Source organism: Heterodontus francisci, chromosome 11, assembly GCF_036365525.1.
Source record: "Heterodontus francisci isolate sHetFra1 chromosome 11, sHetFra1.hap1, whole genome shotgun sequence".
Taxonomy (NCBI): Eukaryota; Metazoa; Chordata; class Chondrichthyes; order Heterodontiformes; family Heterodontidae; genus Heterodontus; species Heterodontus francisci.
The window spans coordinates 86420362-86448251 of record NC_090381.1 but is presented as its reverse complement, the minus strand read 5'-3'; the positions used below and the strand labels follow the sequence as shown (position 1 = coordinate 86448251).

Sequence of the window (27890 nt, the reverse complement as noted above, 5' to 3'; positions counted from 1 at the left end):
CCCACTCACGAGTAATTTTCCACTTGTGTGGCTCTGGCATGTTGCAAACTGATTCTGGAAACAGGTTGAGGTGTAGAGTTTCTGAATAGTGTGCTGTTCCTCATGTTAGCTGATCCCTGCGAGAGCCTCCAATAACCTTTCGGCACACCACCTATCACGGATATTATTCTGTGTATGATGCATGTTTTGGCCAGTGAGTTGGGGCACAAACATGAATGGTTGCAGGACACAAACCCAATAATGAGAGTAAAAGCCAATCCCTGATAACTGCAGACAGCAACTGCCAGGCTGTGTCTGTAAGAAAGTGTCTTTTCCCAGTACGTTGCTGCCTGGAAGCAACACTGATCAGCTCAGTGGAGAGTGGCCGAGTGTGTGTTTAATGGAATGATACTACTCATCAGCTCTACTAAAATCAAAGTGGATCCTCCTCCTGCCTTCCTTCAGGAAAGGTTGCAGAAATGCCAGGTATGAAATAAAGAACAATGTTGCACTTATTTAGTGCCTTTCTCACCCCACAAAAAAACAAATGAAATATTCATTGTGCAGCAGATTCTGTGAAACAATTTACTGAGGGTGAATCTTTAAACTTCACTGATCATTCTCGATTGAAGCTTTTATATTATAGACTGGGATTTTATTGATCTGTCTTCAAATTTGCTGTTAATTAAAAAGCAAGTGCATTTTAATCAACTTGATTACTAGCATGCATGTTGTCAAATTGATATTTGATTTCTCCATTATATGAAAAATCATTGAATACTTTCTGAATTATTGATGTCCAGTAAAGTCAACAGAAGAAAGTCATAATCTGTAAAATTTACATGGAAACTTTGTGCCTTTGTTCCCAGTCTCTTCCTCCTTACCACATCCCATGTTAGATTCTTATGCTTCAGCCAAGATGGTGGGACACAGTGAGTTAATAGGCTTTTTCAGGACTAATGTAACTTAACAATTCGCAAGCAGAAGTTAATCTTCTGTGGAGTGGAACTGTTTCTTTCAGCTTTATTGACTTCTCTCCTTCAAAGTGCTCCATCTAGTGACCCTAAGTGGAAAGAAAATTGAAAAATTGAAGACTCAGTTTTGAAGTCTGAGCTTGTACATGGCAGTTCAGGATTTTGTTGGCATTGATCTATTTACAACATGACAACCCTTTCCAAGGACAACCTCAAACAAAAAATTCCTAAAGTTCCACACTAAAAGGGCAGTTGTTGGTCTTGTAAATTGTTATGAGACCAATTGTAATGAGACCAATTGTATTATGATTCGCTAGCGTGTCAAGAAAGTATTGTGTTGTGCATTACTTCATTGGGATGAAGATTAGATGCAATTCTCATCTCATTCCTTCCCTTCTTCCCTTAAACAGTGAAAGGTCTCCTTAAATAATATTCCACATTTACTCGTAACATTTACTTGCCTGTCCAGATTAAAAAAGCAGATGCCCAATCCTTGTAACAGCTTTAGTCCTCCAGAGAAATGTGGGATAAGGCATTGGTTCATGGGCCATTTTGTTTTCTCCATCCTGAGTGTTACTTGTACTGTGGTAAATTCAATAATCGGATTAGTGAGATTGGCAATTTAATACTACTCAATCTTCATGGGTGTCAATCACAATCTGGCTTTTATTTTGAGGGTTTCAAATTTTGCCATAACTTAAGATGTCAGACAGTTTTAAATGTGACAAATAATGTGAGTTTTCCTCTATCCATGGTATATGAAACAAGTGTCCTTGAGGATATGCAGTGCAAGTGATTATTATGTTTTGGGTGTTTTCCAGGTAACTTATCTTGTGCACAGTGCAAAAGGCAAGGCTACGCTTCCTATTAACCAACTTGCGATCTTGTGTGGAAATAATCTCTGAATTAGTGTGAAAAATAAATCCATTCACTAGTGAGGTATACAGTTAAAATAATATGGTTTTCCTTCACAGCTACCTCTTGCCTACTGTTTGGAATGCCCTTCCTAAACCACCCCAATTCTCTCTCTCTCTCTCTCTCTCTCCATCTTTAGAAACTTAAAGACATATTAAAGATTATTCCTGATCTCCCTTCCTGGGCCAGCATCAGGATTTCCTTACCCTTATTTGTATAGCACCTTAGCAATTTTGTTTAAATTCAGAGTGCTTTATAAATGCAATTGTTTGATTGATTGACAAACAAATAACACTGACAGGCTATTACTATGAATCAGGTCTATTAATAAAGCAGTATAGAAGGGGCAAGGATCAAACACCAGCCGATAGATAAATCACAGAAGTTCATATAACTTACATAAATCTAATATGAAACAATCAAAATCCAGAATCCTCCAGCAGCTCTCATCAGGAATTTAGGTTAACTTGTGTTCTTGATAAATTGCAAACTCATGTAGGCTTCTGCTTGCCTTCACCTATGCGCCAGAACAGTGAAAAGAGAATGAGTGAACGACGAAAAGGCTCAAGTATTTATCTCTTTATCAGGAAGGCCCTATGCATGGAGCTGTCAGTCACCAGCAACACCAGACATTCTGGTTGAAATATCCACTGCAACATACTCACGCACCTTCATGGATTAGCAATCGCAAACAATTTGCTTTGTCTTGAAGGCCAGGAATAAAGTTTTTGAACAATTATATCTTTCTGGAAAGAGAGTGTGAAAGGTCATCTGTTGGTTTTGAGGAGAGGTTGAAAAAACTCGGATTGTTTTCACTGGAACGACGGAGGTGGAGGGGCAACATGATAGAGGTTTACAAAGTTATGAGCGGCATGGGCAGAGTGGATAGTCAGAAACTTTTTCCCAGGGGGGAAGAGTCAGTTATTAGGGGACATAGGTTTAAGGTGCGGGGGGCACAGTTTAGAGGGGATGTGCGAGGCAAGTTCTTTACACAGAGGGTGGTGAGTGCCTGGAACTCGCTGCCAGGGGAGGTGGTGGAAGCAGATACGATAGCGACGTTTAAGAGACATCTTGACAAATACATGAATAGGAAGGGAATAGAGGGATATGGGCCCCGGAAGTGCAGAAGGTGTTAGTTTAGGCAGGCATCAAGATTGGCGCAGGCTTGGAGGGCCGAATGGCCTGTTCCTGTGCTGTACTGTTCTTTGTTCTATTCTGTAACTGATTAATTGCCAGATCAAGCTGACCATTTCTACCAACTCAATTGGGTGCTGAACAATAAGGTGGAAAAGCTTCCACATCCCCTACCCTGTTTATGGCCATTCATGGTTTCTTCAAATTTAGTTAGAGAATAGCAATAAAGGGTACATAGCTATGAGCCATGGATCAAAAACAGAATAAGCTGGAAATATTCAACATCTGAAGGGAGGAAAATAGACATAGATAGTGGGAGTCCTGATCTAAGTAATGTGTGTATTCTGTCATAGAGTCATACAGCACAGAAACAGGCCCTTCGGCCCATCGTGTCTGCGCCAGCCATCCAGCACCTAACTATTCTAGTCCCATTTTCCAGCACTTGGCCCGTAGCCTTATATGCTATGGCGTTTCAAGTGCTCATGTAAATACTTCCTCAATGTTGTGAGGGTTCCTGCCTGTACCACCACTTCAGTCAGTATATTCCAGATTCCAACCACCCTTTGGGTGAAAATTTTTTTCCTCAAATTCCCTCTAAACCTCCTGCCACTTACCTTAAATCTATGCCCCCTGGTTATTGACCCCTCCGCTAAGGGAAAAAGTCTCTTCCTATCTAACCTTAATGCCCCTCATAATTTTGTATACCTCAGTCATGTCCCCCCCTCATCCTTCTCTGCTCTAAGGAAAACAACCCTAGCCTTTTCAGTCTCTCTTCATAGCTGAAATGCTCCAGCCCAGGCAACATCCTGGTGAATCTCCTCTGCACCCTCTCCAGTGCAATCACATCCTTCCTGTAGTATGGCAACCAGAACTGTACACGGTACTCCAGCTGTGGACTAACTAGCATTTTATACAGCTCCATCATAACCTACCTGCTCTTATATTCTATGCCTCGGCAAGTATCCCATATGCCTTCCTAACCACCTTATCTACCTGTGCTGCTGCCTTCAGTGATCTATGGACAAGTACACCAAGGTCCCTCTGACCTTCTGTACTTCCTAGAGTCCTACCATCCATTGTATATTCAGTCTTATATTGTATACTCTCAGTCTTACTCTCGGCCATCAAGTAACCAATTTAAAATGAGCACCATACAAGTCAGATACAAACTCGCCATGAAGAAATATTACAAGCCGCGCAATTTTATAATTCAAAACAAAGCGAATCTCTATCAAAGTGACATCACTGCATGAAAATATAGATGCTGCAGGATACAAAAGTTTTCTTCTTTCAGCTATGTTGGGGTTGGTTATTAACCTGTATTACTGACTTTGCATTATGTACAGTATTGTGTGCTGGACACTGGATTTTAATTCTCCCCCTCCCCTCTCCCCACAAACGATGAGTGGGCAAGTATTCCTAACCCGCTGTGAATGTGCCTATTTTGGTTTAACTGTGGCAGATTTAGGGCATCTGAGTAACCCGCTCTGGCGAGATAGGTTCAAACAAATCTTCTACTGTGATTGGCTACCAACCACCCTGACTCCAGCTCGTGATCTCTCCCAGTTCCCCCCGGCCCCAACCAATCCTGATTGCCGGTCTGACTACTCCCACCAATCCACAATGTTTCCCAGTTGCTGGAGACTGTCCCCTATGGCTTTCTACCGCTGGCTTTCCCAGCCAGCTCACCCCTCAATCTGGCTGACTACCATTTAATTTGGCAAGACCTCCGCATTCCTGACCTTTCTGGGTCTTCCCCTCCCCCACCCCTGGCAAACCCCTGCTGTGGTAAATTGCTTTTCATAGACATTGAATCCAAGCATGTTCCATGTCCCTGGAGAAATGCCAGCTTTTTTTTTGCAACACTTTCTGTTTCCTGTGACCACATTCTCTTAAATTTTACATTACCTCTTCTGTGCCCTGCGCCCACCCATTTTGTAACTTAGCTCTTGACACAGTTGTTGCCCTACTCCTCTTCCCTGTTTGTTCAATCACTGCTTTAGATGTTAGAAAGGCTGCTTCCATTAGAACTTATGGCAGTCAGAATCAGCTCTGTGACATGATTTTCTAGGTTTTATAGACCTAAACTCATTAGAAACACGTTAGGAAACTGCTGTGAACAGATGAATTAAAAGCTGAAATAATACAAAATATTTTGTAAATATGCAAAGAGCAATTGGATAACAATGGAAAGAGCTGGGGCAATTAGAAACCAAAAAGGTAACTTGTGCATGGAGGTGCAAGACATGGGCATGGCTCTTAATGGATGCTTTGTGTCTGTTTTCACAAAAAAAGGGGATGAAGCAGACATTACAGTTAAGGAGGAGTGTATAATATTGGATGGGATAAACATAGTGAGGGAGGAAATGTTAGTGTTTAGCATCCTTGAAAGTGGATAAATCATCATGCCTGGATGAAATGTATCCCAGGTTGCTGACAGAAGCAAAGGAAGAAATTTCGTAGGCTCGGACCATCATTTTCTAATCCTGTCTGGCTACCAGCGTGGTGCCAGAGGACTAGAGGACTGCGAACGTTGTAACGTTGGTTAAAAAGTAAAGAGCAGATAGCCCAAGTAATTACAGGCCAGTCAGCCTAGCCTCGGCGGTGGGCAAATTATTGGAAAAAAAGTTATGAGAGACAATATAAATCATTATTTAGAAAGGCATGGATTAATTCAAGGGCAGTCAGCGTGGATTCATTAAAGGACGGGTTGTCTCTGACTAGCTTGATTAATTTTTTTGAGGAGGTAACAGGGAGGGTCATTGAAAGTATGTTTGATTTAGTTCACATGGATTTTAGCAAGGCTTTTGACCAGGTCCCACATGGCAGACTGGTCAGAAAATTAAAAGCTCATGGGATCCAAGGGAAAGTGGCAATTGGCTCAGTGGCAGGAAACAAAAATAATGGTCGACTGATGATCTTGTGACTGGACGGCTGTTTCCAGCGGGGCTCCACAGGGCTCAGTGCTGGGTCCCTAGCTGATTGTAGTATATATCAGTGACTTACACTTAAATGTATGACGCATGTTGTTATGAAAGTGCTTCTATTTTTACATTTTTTTTGAGGACTGGTGTTTGGAGATTGTGGAGATGGATTCTTTTGGGACTGAAGTGACTCCAAAGATGCTTGACTTTGTCCTTTTTAAAAAAGGAAAGGTCACTGGAAGGACTTGAGATTACTGTTTAAAAACAACATTTACTTAATGTCACATGCCTTAAACTAAATAAACAACTGAAGCCTTGGTGACTAGGGGGAGTCGTTTACAGAGAACTGATATGTCAAGATTTATGATGGCCAAGAATTGGTTTCATTTTGGAATATTGCTTTGAGTCAGTTGGGTTTGTAGCCTGCTGAGAGAAACAGCCAGCTCATCTTTTCTCCACCTCTCTGAGAAACCTTGCAAAATCCAGTGTGTGATAGCTGAAACGCCTGATGCCGCATTTTTCCTGGAAATCCTGAGAGACTAATCCTCGATGTTGCCTGAAAAGAACTGCTCCAAAAAGATCCCAATGACAACCATCTACTTGTATTTGGGATGCCAGGATAAAGATACAACTGATATCATTTCATATATTCTCCTTCTCCTTCAAGAATTAACAAGTATTTTGCCAAGTATTTTTTTAAATTTTTTGTGAAAAGGTCTCTGCAATGAAAACTTCTTTATTTTTTCTTCAACCTGTGTGTGTGTGTCAGATTTTAAAAGGGAACTTTCATATTTCAATCTGTGTGTCATTCAAAGAGTTGCTCAGAGGAGGTCAAACCCCTGGCTGGTTTCCTTGAAATTGCCTGCTTTCCTGTACTTGTATAAAAAGTCAGCTTCCTTCAAAACTTCCAAAGATTTCATCTATTTGCAGGTGTCAATGTTCACTGAAAAATCATTTTTCAAAACACACAGAATTCTAAGTTTTTAATACAAAACAAACACCTTTTAACAGAATTTTTAAAAGTGGAACTAAATCAAAAGGTGGCCTTGACTCCATTGAAAATTCTGGTGAGCAAAGATCTGACTCCAGCCCAGGACCCAGTGGAGAGCTGTTTAAATTTGTGCAAGCTGTTCTGAAGTTTGAATAAAGGGACGTAGATGCATTTTTACATTTCTTTTGAAAAGATAGCTAGACAGATAAAGTGGCCAAAGGAAAGCTGGACACTGCTCATACAAAGCAGGTTGATGGGCAGAGCTCATGAAGTTTATGCCGTGCTTTCTGAGGAGACTTCTGCAGATTATGAGATGGCAAAAAAGTTTATTTTTGCTGCTTATGAGTTAGGCCCTGAAGCATACAGGCAGAAATTTCAGAACCTCCAGAAACAGTCTGGGCAGACTTACAGAATTTGAGAGGGTAAAGCAAATTAACTTTGATCATTGGATGTGGACACTAAAGATGAAGACCACGTATGAGACCCTTGGAGAAATAATTCTCCGAGAAGAATTTAAAAACTCATTCCATCCATTAGTAAGAACCCATGTGAAGACCCAGACGGTTTCAACAGTCAGACAGGCAGCTGAGATCGCTGATGATTACAAGCTTGTTTACAAGCCCAAACCCTTTGTCCGACACCCCCAGAAGGTGGGAGGGTGAAAGGAACCGGGGCAAGAAGGGACAGCTGGGAACACCCCGGGATCATCTCAGACAGAAAGGAAAATGTTGAGGGTGGAAACGAGGTCCAAGAGCCTGAGTATTTCCATTTCCACAAGGTGGGACACCTTTGTGCAAAATGCTGAAGCTGTGGGGTAAACCCATGGGACACATTGGGGTACACAAGGCCAATGCAGAGAAAGGGGCCCTGGCCGAGAGTACGACAGAGCAAGCTGTAGCTCTGACTGCAGCTGTAAGGCCAAGTACAAAAACCACTGAGAGTGCGGGGGATGTGAACGAGATACCTGAGAGTCATAGAGAATTCTTGTCAAAAGGAAAAGGAACTCCTTATCCCTCAAGTGAGGCAGGTAACATATAGTTACACTTTGGGATACCGGAGCCTCCCAAATTCTTTTGCTGGGGAAAGGCACAATTTTTCCACCAGAGAGTGCACTGAATGCCAAGGTTTTAGTGAATGGTATTGGTGGGGAGTATATACCCATACCTTTGTATCGGGTGCACCTGGAGTGTAACCTAATGTCTGGAAAGGTAACTATAGGAGTTGTCCATACTTTGCCTGTAGAAGAGTTGATCATCTCTTGGGGAATGATTTGGCCGGAGCGAAGGCAGCAGCTTCTCCAGTCGTCACGGAAAGACCAAGTGAAGTCAAAGAGACAGCAGTTGCAGGAAAAGTTTCCAGGAATTTTTCCTTCATGTGTAGTGACCCGAGCAATGGCTAAACAGGTTCCATTGTCGGAGGTCAAATTGGCACCACAGACAGATAGCCAAATATCTGAAACTTTCTTTGGGGATTTGGATAATCCAAAGGCAATGTTCAATAAGTCTTCTGTGATCAAGGCTCAGCAAGCCAATCCAGAGTTATGTAAAGTGGCACAATCGGCTCTAACTGAAGCTGAAGCAAAGGGAGTTCCAGAAGGCTACTATATTAAAATTGGGATTCTGATGAGGAAGTGGAGACTTACTCACAGACCTGCGGACAAAGAATGGACGGTAGTTCTCCAGATAGTGGCACCACCCAAGTATCGCTGGGAATATTAAGGATAGCCCATGAAATTCCTATGGCGGGATATTTGGGGATCCGGAAGACACAATCACGTATAAGTCGACATTTTTAATGGCCAAGTCTTTACAAGGATGTGGTGCAGTTTCGTAAAAAGTGCCATAGGTGCCAGGTTGTGGGAAAACCGCAACCTGCCATAAAACCGGCACCTCTAATTCCCAAACCAGTTTTTGGGGAACCATTTAGTGGGGTGTTGTTAGACTGTGTGGGACCTTTACAGAAAATAAAAGTGTGACATCAATATATACTCACTATTATGGATATGGTAACTCGGTTCTCAGAGGCCATTCCCTTGAGAACAATTTCTACTAAGGTAGAAAAGTGAACCCAGTTTTTCACACTATGGATTACGGATTGAGATTCAGTCAGATCACGGTTCTAATTTTATGTCTAAAATTTTCCAGGAAGTTATGAGTAATCTGGGTATAATGCAGTTAAAGTCCCCAGCATACAACCCACAGACACAAGGGGCTTTAGAGTGGTACTGTCAGACCCTCAACGATGATCAGCGCATATTGTCATGAATATCCCCATGATTGGGATAAAGGGTTGGAATTTCTTTTGTTTCCCACTAGGGATTCACCTAATGAGTCTAACAGTTTTAGTCCTTTTGAATTAGTTTATGGACTTGAGGAAAGAGGTCCTCTAAAGTTACTTAAAGAAAGGTTTTTAGAACACAGGGACGAATCTTCCGTGTTAGATTATGTATCTGTGTTCCGGGAACAGCTCACGAGAGCCTGCAAAGTACTCAGGAACACCTGCAAATTTCCCAAACAATCATGAAGAAATGGGCAGACAAGCATGCCAAGACCGAACATTTCAAACAGGGGATGAGGTGTTAGTATTACTGCGTTTACAGGGTGAACTGCTGAAAGAACGGTTCAGTGGACCATATAGAGCAGTCAAAAGGACTGGTAAAGTAAGTTATTTGATTGACACCCCAGATCGCCGGAAAAAGAAGCAGCTATGTCACACCAATATGTTAAAGCCATATCACAGCCGGGAGGAGGATAAGCCAGCACAGCTACGTCAGTGAAGGATGAAAGAGACAGTGAGGATGAAGCAGAAGGAGGCCTAGACAATTCTCAAATTGAACCTCCTATCAGGTTAGCTATTACTGAATTGTTAGAGAGATTAGGAACATAGGAGCAGGCGTAGGCCATTCAGCCCATAAAGCCTGCTCTCGCCATTCAATACGAACAAGGCTGATCATCCATTTCAACGTCTTTTTCCCACACTATCCCCATATCCTTTTATGTCATTGGTATCTAGAAATCTGTCAATCTCTGCTTTAAACATACTCGATGACTGAGCTTCCACAGCCTGCTGGGGTAGAGAATTCCAAAGATTCACAACCCTCTGAGTAAAGAAATGTCTCCTCATCTGTATCCTCAGTGGCTTCCCCCTTATTTTGAAATTGTGTCCCCTGGTTCTAGACTCCCCAACCAGGGGAAACATCTTACCTGCATCTACCCTGTCTATCCCTTTAAGTATTTTGTAGGTTTCAATGAGATCATCTCTTATTCTTCGAAATACAGGCCCAGTTTCCCTAATCTCCCTTCATAGGACAGTCCTGTCATCCCGGGAATAAGTCTGGTGAACCTTCTTTGCACTCCCTCTATGGCAATAATATCCTTCCTTAAGGTAAGAGGACCCTGAAACACTATGCTTTCATATTTAGATGCAGAACAACAAGAAGACCTAAAATAAAAACAAGAAATGCTGGAACCACTCAGCAGGTCTGGCAGCATCTGTGGAAAGAAAAGCAGAGTTAACGTTTCGGGTCAGTGACCCTTCATCGGAACTGACAAATATTAGAAAAGTCACAGGTTATAAGCAAGTGAGGTGGGGGTGGGGCAAGAGATAACAAAGGAGGTCTAGATTGGACCAGGCCACATAGCTGACCAAAAGGTCACGGAGCAAAGGCAAACAATATGTTAATGGTGTGTTGAAAGATAAAGCATTAGTACAGATTAGTTGTTAATACGCTGAATATTGAACAGCAGCAAGTGCAAACCTGAAAAAAAACAGTGGGTAAGCAAACTGAACAAACTAAGATGAAATGAAATAAATGTAAAAAAAAAAATGTAAAGAAGAATGTAAAAAAAAGGAAGAAAAAATAACTAAAAATGAAAGTAAAATGGGGGGCTGTCATGCTCTGAAATTATTGAACTCAATGTTCAGTCCGGCAGACTGTAGTGTGCCTAATTGGTAGATGAGATGCTGTTCCTCGAGCTTGCGTTGATGTTCACTGGAACACTGCAGCAATCCCAGGACAGAGATGTGAGCATGAGAGCAGGGGGGAGTGTTGAAATGGCAAGCAACCGGAAGCTCAGGGTCCTGCTTGCGGACTGAGCGGAGATGTTCCGCAAAGCGGTCACCCAGTCTGCGCTTGGTCTCCCCAATGTAGAGGAGACCACACTGTGAGCAGCGAATACAGTATACTACATTGAAAGAAGTACAAGTAAATCGCTGCTTCACCTGAAAGGAGTGTTTGGGGCCTCGGATAGTGAGGAGAGAGGAGGTAAATGGGCAGGTATTACACCTCCTGCGATTGCAGGGGAAGGTGCCCTGGGACGGGGATGAGGTGGTGGGGGTAATGGAGGAGTGGACCAGGGTGTCGCGGAGGGAACGATCCCTTCGGAATGCTGACGGGAAGGGAGGGGAAGATGCGACTGGTAGTGGCATCACGCTGGAGGTGGCGGAAATGGCGGAGGATGATCCTTTGGATATGGAGGCTGGTGGGGTGAAAAGTGAGGACAAGGGGAACTCTGTCACGGTTCTGGGAGGGAGGGGAAGGGGTGAGGGTAGAGGTGCGGGGAATGGGTTGGACACGGTTCAGGGCCCTGTCAACCACAGTGGGGGGAAATCCTAACCAGGCTACTCACAGCATTTAAAGAAGTCTGTAGGGATAAACTAGGATGTACAATTGTAGCCATGCATGATGTGGATATAGAAGAATCCTCTCCGATAAAACAACATCCTTATTGCTAATGTCCAGAGAAACAGGCCCAGGTGAAAGCAGAAATCCAATAGATGTTGGAAACCACCGAATTGAACCCAGTCAAAGCAGCTGCAGTTCCCCAGTCGTGTTAGAGCCTAAACCTGACAGTTCAACTAGATTTTGTATAGACTACAGAAAGGTTAATGCAGTAACAAAGGCAAACTCCTACCCAGGTCCTTGCTTGAAAGACTGTATTGACAGAGTGGGCAGTGCCACGTTTTTTTTTTACCAGAATAGATTTGTTAAAGGGATACTGGCAGGTTCCTTTAACACCCCGAGCTGAAGAACTATCGGCCTTTCTCATACACAGTCTTTTCCAATGCCGAGTGATGCCATTTGAGCTAAAAAAAAAATGCCCCAGCAACATTTCAGAGACTAATGAACCAAGTAGTAGCCAGTGTTCCTAACTGTGTGGTTTACCTTGATGATGTGCTGGTATACAGTGACACTTGGAAGGACCACTTGGAACAACTAGAAGCTCTATTTAGAAAGTTACAGTCGGCTGATTTGGTGATAAACCTTGCCAAAAGTGAATTTGCAACAGCGTGGGTAACTACCTAGGGCATATAGTAGGGCAAGGACAAGTGTTGCCAAGAACAGAAAAAGTAAAAGTATTGATGGAGTTCCCTAACTCTTGAGACAAAACGAGAAAAATTGAGGCGTTTGGAGATGTGTGGTTTCTACCGCAAGTTTGTAGCAAATTTTAGTACTATAACTGACGGATTTGTTACAAAAAAAGAAAGCCAAAGTAGTGTGATCAGGAGAGCGCAAAGAATCTTTTGAGAGGCTGATAGCCATTTTGATCAATTTGGCTGTCCCAAATTTCACTAAGCCCTTCAAGGTAGCAATTGATGCTAATGACCTGGGGGTAGGTGCAGTCCTGTTGCAAGATGATGAATCAGACATAGGCTTTCCAAAAAGCTAAATTGGCACCAAAAGAGATACTCAACAGTGAAAAAAAGCCCTGAGTTTACTACTAGCTCTTAAACATTTTGAAGTCTATATCCGCCACGACTACAGAGAGACACTGGTAGATCATAACCCCCTAGACTTTGTGGAAAAATTCAAAACCAGAATGCCAAACTATTTCGATGGAGTTTGCTATTGCAGTCCTATCACTTAAAGATTATCCACATTGCAGGGAAAAACAATATAATTGCTGATGCTTTGTCTGGAATTTAACTTTGCTTTGAGTTATCTGAATACAAAGATGGTACAAATCAGAACTGTATTAGTTGCAGGTAAAGAGTGAATGAGAATGTATGTGTAAATGAGTTTTAATATTTTTCATCTGTTTTTTTTCCATACTTTGTAATGAAACGCATTTAAAAATAGCATTTCATTTGTCCAAGGATGGAGATATTATGAAAGTGCTTTTTTAATTTATTTTTATTTTTTTTTATTTAGAGATACAGCACTGAAACAGGCGCTTCATCCCACCGAGTCTGTGCCGACCATCAACCAACCCATTTTATACTAATCCTATATTAATCCCATATTCCCTACCGCATCCGCACAATTCTCCTACCACCTACCTACACTAGGGGCAATTTACAATGGCCAATTTACCTATTAACCTGCAAGTCTTTGGCTGTGGGAGGAAACCGGAGCACCCGGCAGCAACCCACGCGGTCACAGGGAGAACTTGCAAACTCCACACAGGCAGTACCCAGAATCAAACCCGGGTTGCTGGAGCTGTGAGGCTGCGGTGCTAGGACTTGTGGTTGAAGATTGTGGAGATGGATTCCTTTGGGGTTGAAGTCATTCCACAGATGCTTGACTTTGTTTTTCTTTTTGAAAAAAAAAGTCACTGGAAGGACTTGAGCTTTCTTTTGAAAAACAACATTTACTGGATGTCACATGTCTTAAGCTAAATAAACAACAGAGGCCTTGGTGTCTAGGGGGAGTCGTTTACAGAGAAGTGGCATGGTGTACTGGGCACAATTTCAAAGTTTGCAGATGATATGAAACTTGGGAGAAATGTGAACTGTGAGGAGGATAGTGTAGAAGTTCACAAGGACAAAGGCAAGTTGGTGGAATGGGCAGACAGGTGGCAGATGAAGTTCAATCCAGAGAAATGTGAAGTGATTCATTTTGGTAGGAAGAGCATGGAGAGACAATGTAGAATGGTCAGCACAGACTCGGTGGGCCGAAGGGCCTGTTTCAGTGCTGTATCTCTAAGACTAAAAACTAAAAATAAAGGGCACAATTCTAAAGGGGGTGCAGGAGCAGAGGGTCCTGGGTGTATATGTGCATAAGTCATTGAAGATGGCAGGACAGGTTGAGAGAGCGGTCGATAAAGCACACAGTGTCCTGGGCTTTATTAATAGGGGCATAGAGTACAAGAGCTAGGAAGTTATGTTGAACTTTTATAAGACACTAGTTCAGCCTCAGCTGGAGTATTGCGTCCAGTTCTGGGCGCTGCACTTTAGGAAAGACATGAGCGCATTGGAGAAAGTACAGAAAAGGTTCACAAGAATGGTTCCAGGGATGAGGAATTTCAGTTATGAAGATAGATTGGAGATGTTGGGACTGTTTGCCTTGGAGAAGAGAAGGCTGAGAGGTGATTTGTTAGAGGTATTCAAAATCATGAGGGTTCTGGACAGAGTAGATGGAGAGAAACTGTTCCCACTCGTGAAAGGATTGCGAATGAGAGTGCACAGATTTAAAGTATTTGGTAAGAGAAGCAAAAGTGACATGAGGAAAAACTTTTTCACGCAGCGAGTGGTTAAAGTCTGTAATGCTCTGCCTGAGAGTGTGGTGGAGGCAGGTTCAACTGAAGCATTTAAAAGGGAATTAGACAGTTATATGAAAAGGAAGAATGTGCAGGGTTGTGGGGAGAAGGCAGGGGAATGGAACTGAGGGAATTGCTCCTTCAGAGAGGCAGTGTGGAGACGATGGGCACTGTAATGATTCTGTGATTCAAGATTTATGGTGATCAAGAGTTGGTTTTGTTTTGGAATATTGCTTTGAGTCAGTTGGGTTTGTAGCCTGCTGAGAGAAACAGTCAGTTCATCTTTTCTCCACCTCTCTCAGAAGCCCTGCAAAATCCAGTGTGTGATAGTTGAAACGCCTGATGCTGCATTTCTCCTGGAAATCCTGCCAAATTAATCCTCGACGTTGCCTGAAGAGAACTTCTCCAAAAAGATCCCAGTGACAACCGTCAATTTGTATTTGGGACACCAGAATAAAGGGACAGCCGATATCATTCCATATCTTCTCCTCCTCCTTTAAGAATTAACAAGTATTTGGCCAGAGTATTTTTTTTGTCCTTTTTGTGAAAGGATCTCTGTGGAGAAAACTTCTTTATTTTTTCTTTAATCAGTGTGTGTGTGTGTGGCTAATTTTAAAAGGGAACTTTCATATTTCAATCTGTGTTAGTACTTTGCATCTTTACTGGATAAATCTTGTTTTATGATAAATTAATAATTTTGTTTATTAAAGAAACCTGGTTAGTGGATTTTATTCTGAAATAAAAGTAGTGTATATAATTGGCCGTATCGGTAACTGGGTAAACATTTAAATATATGTTGTGACCTGTGGAGAAGTGGAACTGGAGAAAGACAGTGCACTCCACCCACTTCGGTCGTGACAATGATTAAGAAGTTTGTAGATGCTACGAAAATTGGCCATATGGTTGATAGTGAAGAAGAAAGCTGTAGACTGCAGAAAAGTATCAATCGACTGGTCAGGTGGGCAGAAAAGTGTCAAATAGAACTCAATCCGGAGAAGCATAAGGTAATGCGTTTGGGGAGGACGGGCGAGTCAAGGGAATGCACAATAAATGGCAGGATACTATGAACTGTAGAGGAACAATGGGGCCTTGTAATGTATGTCCACAGATACCTGAAGGTAGTAGAACGAGTAGATAAGGTGGTTAAGAAGGTGTACAGGACACTTTCCTTTATTGAATGAGGCATAGAATATAAGAGCAGGGAGATTATGCTAGAACATTAGAAAACACTAGTTAGACCACAGCTAGAGTACTACCTGACGTTCTGGTCCCCATGTTACAGGAAGGATGTGATTCCACTGGTGAGGGTACAGAGGAGATTTATGTGGATGTTGCCAGAAATGGAGAATATTAGCTATGAGGAAAGATTGAACAGGATGGGGTTGTTTTCTTCGGAACAGAGAAAGCTGAGAGGAGATTTTATTGAGGTGTAGAAAATTATGAGGGGCATAGATAGAGTTGATAGCAAGGACCTATTTCTGTTAGCAGAGAGGTCAATAACCAGGGAACATAGATTTAAAGTAACTGGTAGAAGGATTGGAGGGGAGATGAGTAATTATTTTTACCCAGAGAATGGTAAGAGTCTGAAACTCACTTGCTTGAGGGTGATGGAGGCAGAAACTCTCATCGCATTTCAAAAATACTTGGATATGCACTTGAAGTGCCATAACCTACAGGACTACAGACCAAGAGCTGGAAGGTAGGATTAGGCTGGATAACTCATAGAGCTGGCATGGACACAATGGCCCAAATTTTTTCATGTTTCTACATTTTGATGAACATCCTGCAAATTTCAGCACCCAACTCACACTAAACAACCAACTGCATATTCAGGGAGAAGAGGATTTTAATGGGAATTTCTGCTTTTATTACAACAATTTGTAAGCCACATTTAATTTTCACAAAATACAACCTGTTGGAGTGTGAGTTGTACACTCGTAACATAAACGTTTCCACATTCATCAATATCTCAAAATCCATCACCTCAGTTAATGAGAAGTTCGGAGGGTATGTTTTTTTATTATAAAAATTGGCCTCCTCCTGTGCCATTGAGTCTATAAAAAGAATATATTAACTAAGTACTAATAACTGTTAATTTTGGCATACATAAACACAAATATACTCTTCCCACCCTAGAAACTTGGGCAGTACATTCACCATTGTTAACAACTAGAAATTTTAACATATATGCTAATTAGATTGAATTTTCATAAAGATAAGACTACTAACAAAATAGGCTGTTCACTGTCTGCCTAAATAGCCATCGTATCCAAGTCTTAGAATTTTAATAAGCATTTTTACCTCCCTTTTTGCAGGGCTGAAAATTATTGGTGGAGAGGTCAGAACAAGCGCACACTGAAGGTGGGACAGTTCCCACGAAACACAGTGACATCCGTCGCAGGCCTTTCAGCCCATGACATCAGTCATCCGCTCAAGAACAGCTTTATTCACACGGGGCACGGAGACACCAAACTTGAGCATTGCTGGGGCTTTCCTGACAAAATAGATGAGTATGTAGGAGTTTTCATTATATGCTGGAATACGCCTTACTCAACTGAACTGTAGACCCCAGTTTAAGTATAGGTATTCATAAAACCCACAGTTTTACTTCCACTTTAATTCTTAGGAGAATATTCTTACGAAACATACTCCATATTTGGGGGTTTAATTGTGCTGTTTTTCACGATGTGTACACAATCCATACTTGAGCATTAAGTTGCTGACCTCCCTTATTGCCTTTACAAAAACAACGTGCATTTATATCATTACACACTGCTTGTTCCTTTGTTCTGCCTCCCACTCGTTATTTTCTCTCGCACGCAGTGACTAATGCTGAGTTATGGTGCTGGCAGCATCTGGTATTTTGCTCATGACTTTTCATGTATAAACTTGGACAATGGGTTTCAGCAAGCAACTTGACTGGGGCATTTAGTAATGAAGACATCCTGTCATCACGGATATGTTTATGCGTGCTTCCAGTTTTATTAATGATCAGAAGGAGAAATTCTCTTATTGAATTCCTTGCCTTCCCATATTCAGAGACTGATCCTTGTGCCTTCCTAAACCTTACAGGCAAATCATAAATTTATCAAAATATTTTCTTGTCGCCAGTCATTAATCAACATTACACCTATCACCTATCATTATTATACTTCAAAATGAAATTTTAAAATACTGAAATCTGCCCAGGCAACTATCTTTTACTTTGATTTTCTGATACGATTAATACGTTAGTGAGATGACTGAGTTTGTAAATATGCCCTAGTGGTAAACCTGAACAAATTGAATAAAGCTGATAGTTTACACAGCAACAACTGCTGTCGTGCCTTTAATAAAATAAAACATCCCAAGGCGCTTCACAGGAGCGTTATAAAACAGAATATGACACTGAGCCACATAAAGAGATTAGGTCAGGTGACCGAAAGCTTGGTCAAAGAGGTAGGTTTTAAGGTGTATCTTAAAGGAGCAAAGTGAGATAGGGAGGCAGATAGGTGTTGGAAGGGAATTCCAGAGCTTTGGGCTGAGGCAATCGAAGGCGCAGCCATCAATGGTGGAGCGATTAAAAATTGGGGATGCTCAAGATGCCAGAATACGATGAGCACAGATATCTCAGAATTTAATTGGAGGAAATTTCTGTCATCCAGTATTGTATGTCGGATAAGCAGTCTGATAATTTAGCAAAAGTGGAGGAGGTGAGAGAGGCGGTGGTGAAGTAGAGCTGGGTGTTGTGAGCACTTGTGTGAAAAATAATACAGTGCTTTTGAATGATGTCACTGAGAGGCAGCAGGTAGATGAGAAATAGGATGGTGCCAAGGATTGATCCTTGAGGGACACCAAAGTGATTGGTGTGGGAGCAGGAAGAGAAGCCATTGCAAGCGACACTCTGGATACGATTAGATAGATAAGATGAGAGGATTCCTGCCCAGCTGTACAATGGTGGAGAGGCATTGGAGGAGGATAGTGTGGTCAACTGTGTCAAAAGCTGCAGACAGGTCAGGAAGGACGAAGATGCAAAGTTTGCCTGTGTCACAGTCACGTAGGATGTCATTTGTGACTTTGATAGCTGTATCGGTACTGTGGCAGGGGCAGAAACCTGATTGGACGGATTCAAGCATGGAGTTCCCAGAAAGATGAGCACAGATTTGGGAGGCAACAACACATTCGAGGACTTTGGAATGGAATGGGAGGTTGGAGATGGGACAGTAGTTTGCAAAGATGGTGGGATCAAGGGGTTTGTTTTGAGGAAAAGGGTGATAAGGGCAGATTTAAAGGAGAGTGAGACTACCTGCAGGGAGAACCGTTAACAATATCAGCTAACATGGGGACCAGGGGGGAAGTTGGGTCGTCAGCGATTTAGTGGGAATAAGGTCGAGGGAGCAGGAGGTGGGTCTCATGGGCAAGATGAGCTCAGAGAGGGCATGAGGGAAGATAGGAGAAAAACTCGAGAAAGATGCAAGTTCATAGCCAAGGGTGGGTGTTGGTGGTAACGTTAGAGGAAGTTTGGCCAGGTGGGCTAGTGGAGGGGAGGGTGTGGCAGAAGCAGATGATCAGATGGTCTTGATCTTAGTGACAAAAACGATCATGAGCTCCTTGCACTTGTTGATGGAGCTGAGGGTGGAGTGGACAGGGGAGAAGGGTTTAAGAACACGGTTTGCAGTAAAGAAACCGTGGTTATAATATTCCAAAATACCCTGGATGCGGGAAAGGTTCCAGGGGATTGGAAAAATGCTAATATAACATCCTTATTCAAAAAGGGAGGGACGCAGAAAGTAGGAAACTATAGACCAGTTAGTTTAACATCTGTTGTTGGGAAATTATTAGAATCCATTATTAAGGAAGTAATAACAGGACATTTAGAAAGTCAAAACGCAATCCATCAGAGTCAGAGTCAGCATGGTTTTATGAAGGGTAAATCGTGTTTGACTAATTTGCTGGAGTTCTTCAAAGATGTAACAAGTAAAGTGGATAGTGGGGATCCTGTAGATGTAGTATATCTGGACTTCCAGAATGCATTTGATAAGGTGCCGCACAAAAGGTTAATATACAAGGTAAGATCACATGGGATTAGGGGCAATTTATTAGCTTGGATAGAGGTTTGACTAACCAACAGAAAACAGAGAGTTAGGATAAATGGGTCCTTTTCTGGTTGGCAAGATGTAACTAGTGGGGTGCCAAAGGGTTCGGTCCTCGGGCCCCAACTATTTACAATCTATATTAATGACTTGGATGCAATGATAGAAGGTACTATAGCCAAATTTGCAGATGACTCTAAAATAGGTGAGATAGTAAGTTGTAATAAAGAAATAAGAAATTTACAAGTGGATATAGATAGGTTAGGTGAATGGGCCAAAATTTGGCAGATGAAGTTTAACTTAGATAAGTGTGAGGTTGCCCATTTTAGTCGGAAGAATAGAAAGACAAATTATTATCTAAATGGAGAGAAACTTCAGAGTGCTTCGGTGCAGGGGGATCTAGGTGTCCTCGTGCATGAATCCCAGAAAACTAGTATGCAGGTGCAGCAGGTAATAAGGAAGGCAAATGGAATTTTGGCATTTATTGCTAAAGGAACAGAGTATAAAAGTAGGGAAGTGGTGGTGCAACTGTACAAGGCATTGGTGAGACCGCGTCTGGAGTATTGCATACAGTTTTGGTCCCCTTACTTGAGGAGGGATGTAGTTGCATTGGAGGCAGTTCAGAGGAGGTTCACTAGATTGATTCCAGAGATGAGGGGTTTGTCTTATGAAGAGAGATTGAACAGTTTACGCCTTTACTCTCTAGAGTTTAGAAGAATGAGAGGATCTCTAATTGAGGTATATAAGGTGATTAAAGGGATTGACAAAACAAACATAGAGAGGATGTTCCTCTGGTGGGGCAATCTGGAACGAGAGGTCATAGTTTTAGGATAAGGCATAGCAGATTTAAAACAGAGATGCGGAGAAATTACTTCTCTCAAAGGGTTGTGGGTCTGTGGAATTCACTACCCCAGAGTGCGGTGGATGCCGGGACATTGAATAAATATAAGGAGGAGATAGACAGAGTTTTAATTAGTAATGGTTTGAAGGGTTATGGAGAACGGGCAAGAAAGTGGAGTTGAGGCCGAGATGAGATCAGCCATGATCGTATTGAATGGCGGAGCAGGCTTGAGGGGCTGAATTGCCTACTCCTGCTCCTCGTTCTTATGTTATCTTTGTACTCCAGGATGATCCTGGAAAAGTGAGCAGTTTTACCCGACGTGAGAAGGACCTGATGGTGTTCTATGTGATCCAGCCAGAGCTGGCAGTGGATGGCTAAACCAATTGTCCACCATATCCTTTCAAGTCTCCACTGTTTATGACTCAACAGCAGAGCTCCATGATGTGCTTGTCTTTTCTGTTTGCAGCATATACAGAAACACCATCCACCCTCCCCTGTCTAGCCAGATATTGGAATTATTGATCGGCTTAGCTGCTGAAAGAGCCAGCTCAAACTTTTCAAGTACAGTTTTCTTAAATTCAGTTAAAAAAGAAAAAAATTACACGCTAAAGACCCTAGCAGTATAATGCGGGATATCCTGTTTCCTAGACACTGGGAGCAGCCAGTCAGACTACAATGGTCTTTTTCAGTCCTGTACGTTCCTGTGTTTCTATTTTGTGCCACTCCTTGTATTACATTGTAGAGAAACTTTTTCATTGGTGACCTTTTTTGCAGCAGTAATCTTAGATCAGCTGCACTTATAATATACATGCCCCAGCTAGATAAATACCAGGAAAGCCTTACAGCAGTTGCTTATTAATCAAACTGAAATAACAAGTTGCTGACATTGGTACTTCCTATTCTTGTCGAGGCTCAATCTAAACAACTATAAATGGAACAAGTATACCCCTAACATCTGGAACCATACTAATACCCACGTCTTGCTCAATTGATGCTTTGTTTCACTGTAAGTCAATGCTAATCTGTTTTGATTCCAGTGGTGTTATAAACTGTCCACATTTTATGGTTTGTCTTCTCACAGATTGTACCTGGGAAATCCCATGGATCCTCCAGATGTCCTTGGACTTGATATGAAGCTGACCAGGCCAACCCAACTACCAGGAAGATCAAAAAGTAAGAACTCCAAGTCAAGAAAAATCCCAATCTCATGCTTTGTGCAAGTTTTGCTTTCTCTGCTTTATCTAGTTCTTACATTTTCAATATTTCAATCTGCAATAGCTCTTGTACCTGATTAAATACAACATCTACCTGCATTTAACGCAGATAATCAAAATTTGCCAATCTGATCCTTAGTTCAATAATGTATTCTTAGAAAATGTTAAGATTACAGCTTTAGTAAATACAATTTGAGCTGTTGCATTAAAAAATGCAGACGTTCTATCCTGCCCTTTAGTTCAGCCATTTTGTTGTACCATCCTTTTACATTAGTGATCACAAACTTGAGGCTGGATTTTGTGTAGGAGGTGGGGCTTCGGAACTGGGCTGAAAAGGTGGGGGGATCCCCGCCTCTGCATTTTCGTGGCCCCCCCCTCCCACCCCCGAGCGATCCTCTGGTGTTTTTCAATTAAAGATTCACGAGACGGAATCCCCATCCCTTTAAAGATGGGAATCCCGCCTGCATGAGTTGTCGGCCAATCAGAGGGCCGGCAGCTCAGTTGTATTAGCAGTGTCACCGGGAGTGGTGGCCACTGCTGGTACTGCAGAGGCCTCAAACTCAGGCCCAGGGCTGGAACCCCGGACAGGAGGCAGGTGAGGTGGGGTCGCCGGGGTCACTCCGGAAGGCCCTGGCGTTGGGGTTGGGGTCGTGAAGTCCAGGGGAGGAAGGTCCCACTGGGTAAAGTAGTTCCTGGTGAAGATCCTCCGTGGGCCAGAAATTGTTCATTGAGGAGGGCCCCCTACCCAAGCCCAAAGGGAGGGCGCCCCGTGTTGCAAGGCGTCTTCCCCGCATGGTGGAGGCCCCACCCCCACCCCCGTTGCTGGTAAGATCCCAGTGGAGGTGGGATCAGGCCCTTAATTGGTCGTTAATAGGCTGCTTAAGGGCCTCAGTTGGTTTCTGGGCAGAAAGGCCATCATTGGCTTATCTCACCCCCTGGAACCTGTTGCGATACTCTGTGCCCACCCTCACCTTGGGTGGCCCATAAAATACCAGCCTTAGAGAGCCTGTTGAGTGTACACTGTGAAATGACAGTCCTTACTGTGTCCTCAAATGGTACTGAGATTTTTAAGTTTTGATATGCTACAGAATCAGGAAGAATCTTTGAGAAAACTGGGATGAAGAGTCAAGATCTATAGTGTCGGAAACCTCCAAGGTGAAGATGAATAGTTTGAGTTACTTACTAATAGGATTATACCGGGCATCAGTTCTCTCTCCCTAATAAGTTTGGGGAACTGAAATGGTGGTGATACTGAAGAAATAGATATATAAAGTCTCCAGAAGAATAAAACACTATTTGAACTTGTTTACTTAAATAAATGGAGAAGTAAGAGTACTTACAATGAAAGTATACTGTCATTCTGCTTTAAACATTAATAGTCATGTAGAACTTACTCATCTATTCACCTTCAGAATGTAATTTTATGCACTAACAATAATCATGAATACTTGTATTGCCACTGTGGACGTAATTGCATTCTTCTTCTTTGGCCTCCTTGTCTTGGGAGACAATGGGTAAGCGCATGGAGGTGGTCAGTGGTTTGTGGAGCAGCGCCTGGAGTGGCTATAAAGGCCAATACTAGAGTGACAGACTCTTCCACAGGTGCTGCAGAAAAAATTGGTTGTCGGGGCTGTTACACAGTTGGACGTAATTGCATTACAGTATATGTTATGTATGTTTTTACAAAGTTAGGTACAGGGATTGAAATACAAAATTATTTGATACGTACTGAGCTCTTTGAGTGAAACACAGTCATTAACCCTTAAATGTGAACATAACTTTGAGAAAACTGACAGATTACATGTACAATGTAGTTTATGAGGACTAAAGTGGTGACCATTAGATGAATGTCACAGCGCCTTTAATTCATGACAGTGAACTTCTCCATAACCAGCAATATACCAACTGCTGCTTGGAAAGTTAGTGAGTTAAGGATGAGGTAAGGCTCCCATTTTCACTTACATGAGATAATTTGTTTACATAAGGTGTTACTCTTTGTGGTCTGCGTGTAAGATGACGAAGTTTACAAGAGTAATTGATGGGTGTGGATGGTGAACTGTTTCGACACTCACTAGCAAATGCAGAGTTGCGGTGTGAGGGGAAGGTCTAAGTCTGTTGCTTTATTAATCTATTTATAATCTGTTACGAGCTCACAGGACAACAATCTTGCTTGAACTATGTCTTTATTGAACTCCTTTCTGATGGAGGCCTGCAGTGAGTGCCTCAGGGCAGAGGCCACATGACTATAGCAAGTCAGGAGGCACATTAGTACAGTATTGCATTTCCTTCCCAAACAGAATCTGTCTCTCACTATCTGCTGTGTGTGAGTGCATGTGTGTGTTTGGGTTTGTGCATCTTTAGACCATATAGCCAAAGAGATTTGAGCCATGTCTTTCTGTGGTTGGTGGAAAGTGTGTTTCTGTTCCAGAGGGAAAGCTCCACTGCTGAGCAGTGTGTATAGGATATCTTAGCCAAAAACTGGCATCCAGTTGGGGCAAACAGGATTAATAAAGGTAAAGATAGTTACAGTTGAAATCTGAACTTCTTGTCCCTGATATAGGAAGCTAGTTTTGAAAGACATCACACTATGCAGGTTACTGCTAATTCTTCCTTAATAAGTGTCCAGCAGATGGTTCTTTAAAGGTTAAATGATGTGTGCTATGCACATTGTCTATTTGTGCACTGTGGTGTGATTGTGCTAATGACTTTGGCCTTTTCTTCCTGTGCTGTCTCATAACATTTGCAGAGGAGCCTCCTCCACGTCCTCCTCAGCCGACCATCTTTGGCAAGAGTAAGTTACGGCGTTTTCTCCAGTTTAAAAGGTGTTCCTGTCCACTCTGTTCCATTTTAGCCCCTCTTTTCAAAGGTATTTTGTGATGTACCACCACTTTGGAGGCATGAGTTTGCTGTGTGATGGGAGATCTGCACAGAACTGAGGTTGAGACACTCTGTGTTGAACAGACAATACTATTGAGCTCATTTATCAGTTTAGTTACACTTGAACTCAGTCTGGCCATTTCATTGTGTTGAAATGTGAGGAACTTAATGGAACACTTGTATAGATAGAGATTAGTGAAGCAGTAATTCCCTTTCATGTCTCCTCTACTCTATTCCATTAATATTCAATCTCAATTGCCAAAGTGTTTTAGAAATACTTTGGCAATCAGAGCTGACAAGCTAGACCCAGAGGTTCTGCATTGTGGAACATATTACAGTTTTGTTGCGATAACACAATGCTGTTAAATCCTTGCATACTTATTAATATTTGTTTCATTTATATTTTGCCCTTACACCTTATTCTTACCTGATGTCACTGTCTATCCTATAGATTTTTTTTAACTAGTATTTCTATAAGGCATAATGTGTGAAATATTTGTGCCCCCTTGTAACTGTGGAAAACTCACCAGTACAATTATGGATTTTGACTTTCCAAAACTTAGATTGTATCTGGACAAGGAAGTTTTGATCTACAAGCAATTTGATAAAGTACTGCTAGTTACAGCTCCAGCACTGATAACGATGGGAGCAACCTGAACTCATAAATTGAGTATAACACAAGAATCCTATCATATGACATTAAAGTTAGTGACATAAGTGCGCTTTTTCCTTATAGTATATTACTTGTGCCAGCTTTGGTCAGTGGTACCACTCTTATCCCGAGCTGGGGATGGTGACTTCAGGGCAAAACTTGAGCACACAATTTAGGCAGATACACCATTGCAGGGAGTGCTGCATTGTCTGCTTTCTTTCAAATGAAATGTTCAACCAAAGTCCTGTTTGCCTGTTCAGGTATACACAAGAGATTCCATGGAACAATTAGGGGAAGAGTAGCGTACTATTTGAATAAGAGTAGTGAAGTTCTCTTGATGTCCTGGGCAACATAACTACTAGCACCATCAAAACAGATTAACTGGCCACTTATATCATTTTCTGTTTTTGCGACCTTGTGCATGAATTTGCTGCTCCGTTTATCTACTTAACACCAGTGTCTACACCTGCAAAGTAATTCATAGACTGAAATGGTTTGGGACTTTGAGAATGTTAAAGACCCAAATAAATGCAAGTTCTTCCTTTGCTTTAATTATCTGACCATATAGGGAGAAGGGCTTGGATAGCATCCACTCCATCAAGTCCATTCCATTGAGACATGGTGCAACCATGTATGCTATTGATCCACCAAACTAATCAAGCAGTGCTTTAGGAGAGGCAAATAAAACGTGAGATCAATTTAAGAAAAATTCTTGAGAAATGCCTCTTAAACTTGCTACTGCCATGAAACAAACCTTCATAAGACCAAGTGAACAATACCCAACACTATGTTATATACGTATAATGCAAAATTTATGGGATTGTGTAGGCCAGTGGGTTAGACACTGGCCTTTCTACTCAGTAATCTAAGTTAAAATTCAGCTTGAACTGTTGAGATCAATGTCTCATCTGTCTGCTAGCTGCAAGGACCCTACATGAAATGAATTTGAGAGGAGTTTTAACCCATTGGACAGAGGCTCATAATAAAACTGTCCCTAATTTGGCAGTCTTGATCAGCAATGGCATGTGGTTCTGAGGTTGGAAGAAGATAAGGAGTGAATCACTATCTATTCCTTACCTTGAAGTGTTTGATATTCTCATGCCTGTCCAAATGTAATATACACTTTTATTGTTTATAGCAGGAGTATATTGCATCCTCCAACACCAAAAATCTGTTTTTCCACAACATTGTTAGTTCCACCATTACATTCTGTTGTGAAGTATGTGATCCATTGATAGAATCAAGTTTCCAATAATTGGCTACAGCACTTCTCACAAATGGGCTTTCGTTAGTCTTTGGACATTCTTGATTGGAAGAATGAAAGGTGGCTTGCAGTGCAGAATAGTAGCTGTTTGAATTGGATTGAAATCAAAAATGCCTCAGTAGGCACAGAAAAATGAACTTCTTTCTGCTTATTTCTATATATGAAATCTACTTAAGGTTATATTTTGTCCATCTAACCAAAGTTAAGCTCAGTGTTATCACCTCTGGCCTTCAATCCATTTCTTTGTCCCTGTTATGCACTTGTAATCTCAGACAGTTCTTGAGTGTCTCAATTGAAGGAAATTTCTGTGCAGGTTTTCTGGTCTTTTTTCAGTTCTGTTAACCATCTCTCTGCTATTTCCTGCATGTTTTATAAATGCATGTGTTTTCTTGTATCTTTAAATAAAGCCAAAACAATTTATTGACCATTTAATTTGCAGTCACCCACAGTATCTCTGTTCATATCATAACCTGTCACTGCATGCTACAATGACAAACACGGCAGTCTCTTTTTATGGCATTCCACTGTGAATGAACTGGGAAGACTAGAGAAAGACACTGACGCATCAATTGCTTGAGTTTGCTGTAAGAGGGAAAACAAAGTTTTTCAGCTTATTCCCCAAATTGATTGATTTTCTTAAACTCTATTAAAAGCAAATGGATTAAATATTTAAAGGGGTGTTATACTGAATTTAGAATAGCTTTAATTTTTGCATTTTCTTTAGATAAGTCAGAATAAATGACTATAAACAATTCACTCCTTAGAGTTACATTTTGTGTCAATCTTTTAATTTCTGGTCCAGATGACAGCAGCTTCTGACTCACCATTTCGGCTGACTGTAAGAGAGCAACATTCTGTGATTTTTATCGTGGTGATGGGGATCCTGTTGGCAGGCATCAGCCCTCTGTCGGTGGGCGGTGCCTCCATGTGGCAACAAGCCCCTCCCACTCCAGTAAAATCATAATGGAGGCAGGAGGCTGTCTATAAGTCCTCGGCCTTCCCCACCACAGATGGAATAGCAGGGGGCAAAGACGACATCGGGCACACCGCTAAATGGCACCATTTTGTGTGCCCCCCCCACTTCCCATCTCCTAGTTGTGAATAAGTTCATTCATCAGCTTATCTTTATCAACCAATACAGACATGGTAATCTACATTACATTAGTCATTTAATCTGTTTTGTAGAAAACACTTTCCGATGTTGAAGTAACTAAACCGATATTGGTCTTTAGTTTATTAACTGGCAGTTGATGTCTACTAGCTGGAAGTGAGATTTCACATGATTCATAACATATAACAGTAAAATATGCTAAGTACAGATTTAACCTGGATGTTGCATTACTTTTGTCACTTACCAGAGTTCAGCTTGAAAAGTGCACCAACAATACATTCTGGAAGCTAAATGCTATGCACGCTATTCACGTTTATATTAATTTCATATATCATAGAGCAAATATTTTTATTTTATTATTCAAGGATGCTAACCCACAAGATCTTGCCATCACAAGTAGTTTCTCGTCAGTCCATTCCAACTATCATTGAAAGATTGTCTCACTGAATGTTGGAAATTAGAAA

General features: G+C 41.7%; 1 protein-coding gene across 8 annotated transcripts in view; it reads left to right on the top strand.

The window, feature by feature from the left end:
* Nucleotides 1–27890, top strand: part of tnk2b (tyrosine kinase, non-receptor, 2b) — a 308398-nt gene that overhangs the window by 242051 nt on the left and 38457 nt on the right. For all 8 annotated transcript variants that reach the window (XM_068042395.1, XM_068042396.1, XM_068042398.1 and 5 more), the window contains 2 exons: nt 16711–16905; nt 21390–21481. In XM_068042395.1, the coding sequence (XP_067898496.1) occupies nt 16711–16905; nt 21390–21481 (287 nt within the window). The remainder of the gene's footprint in view (nt 1–16710; nt 16906–21389; nt 21482–27890) is intronic.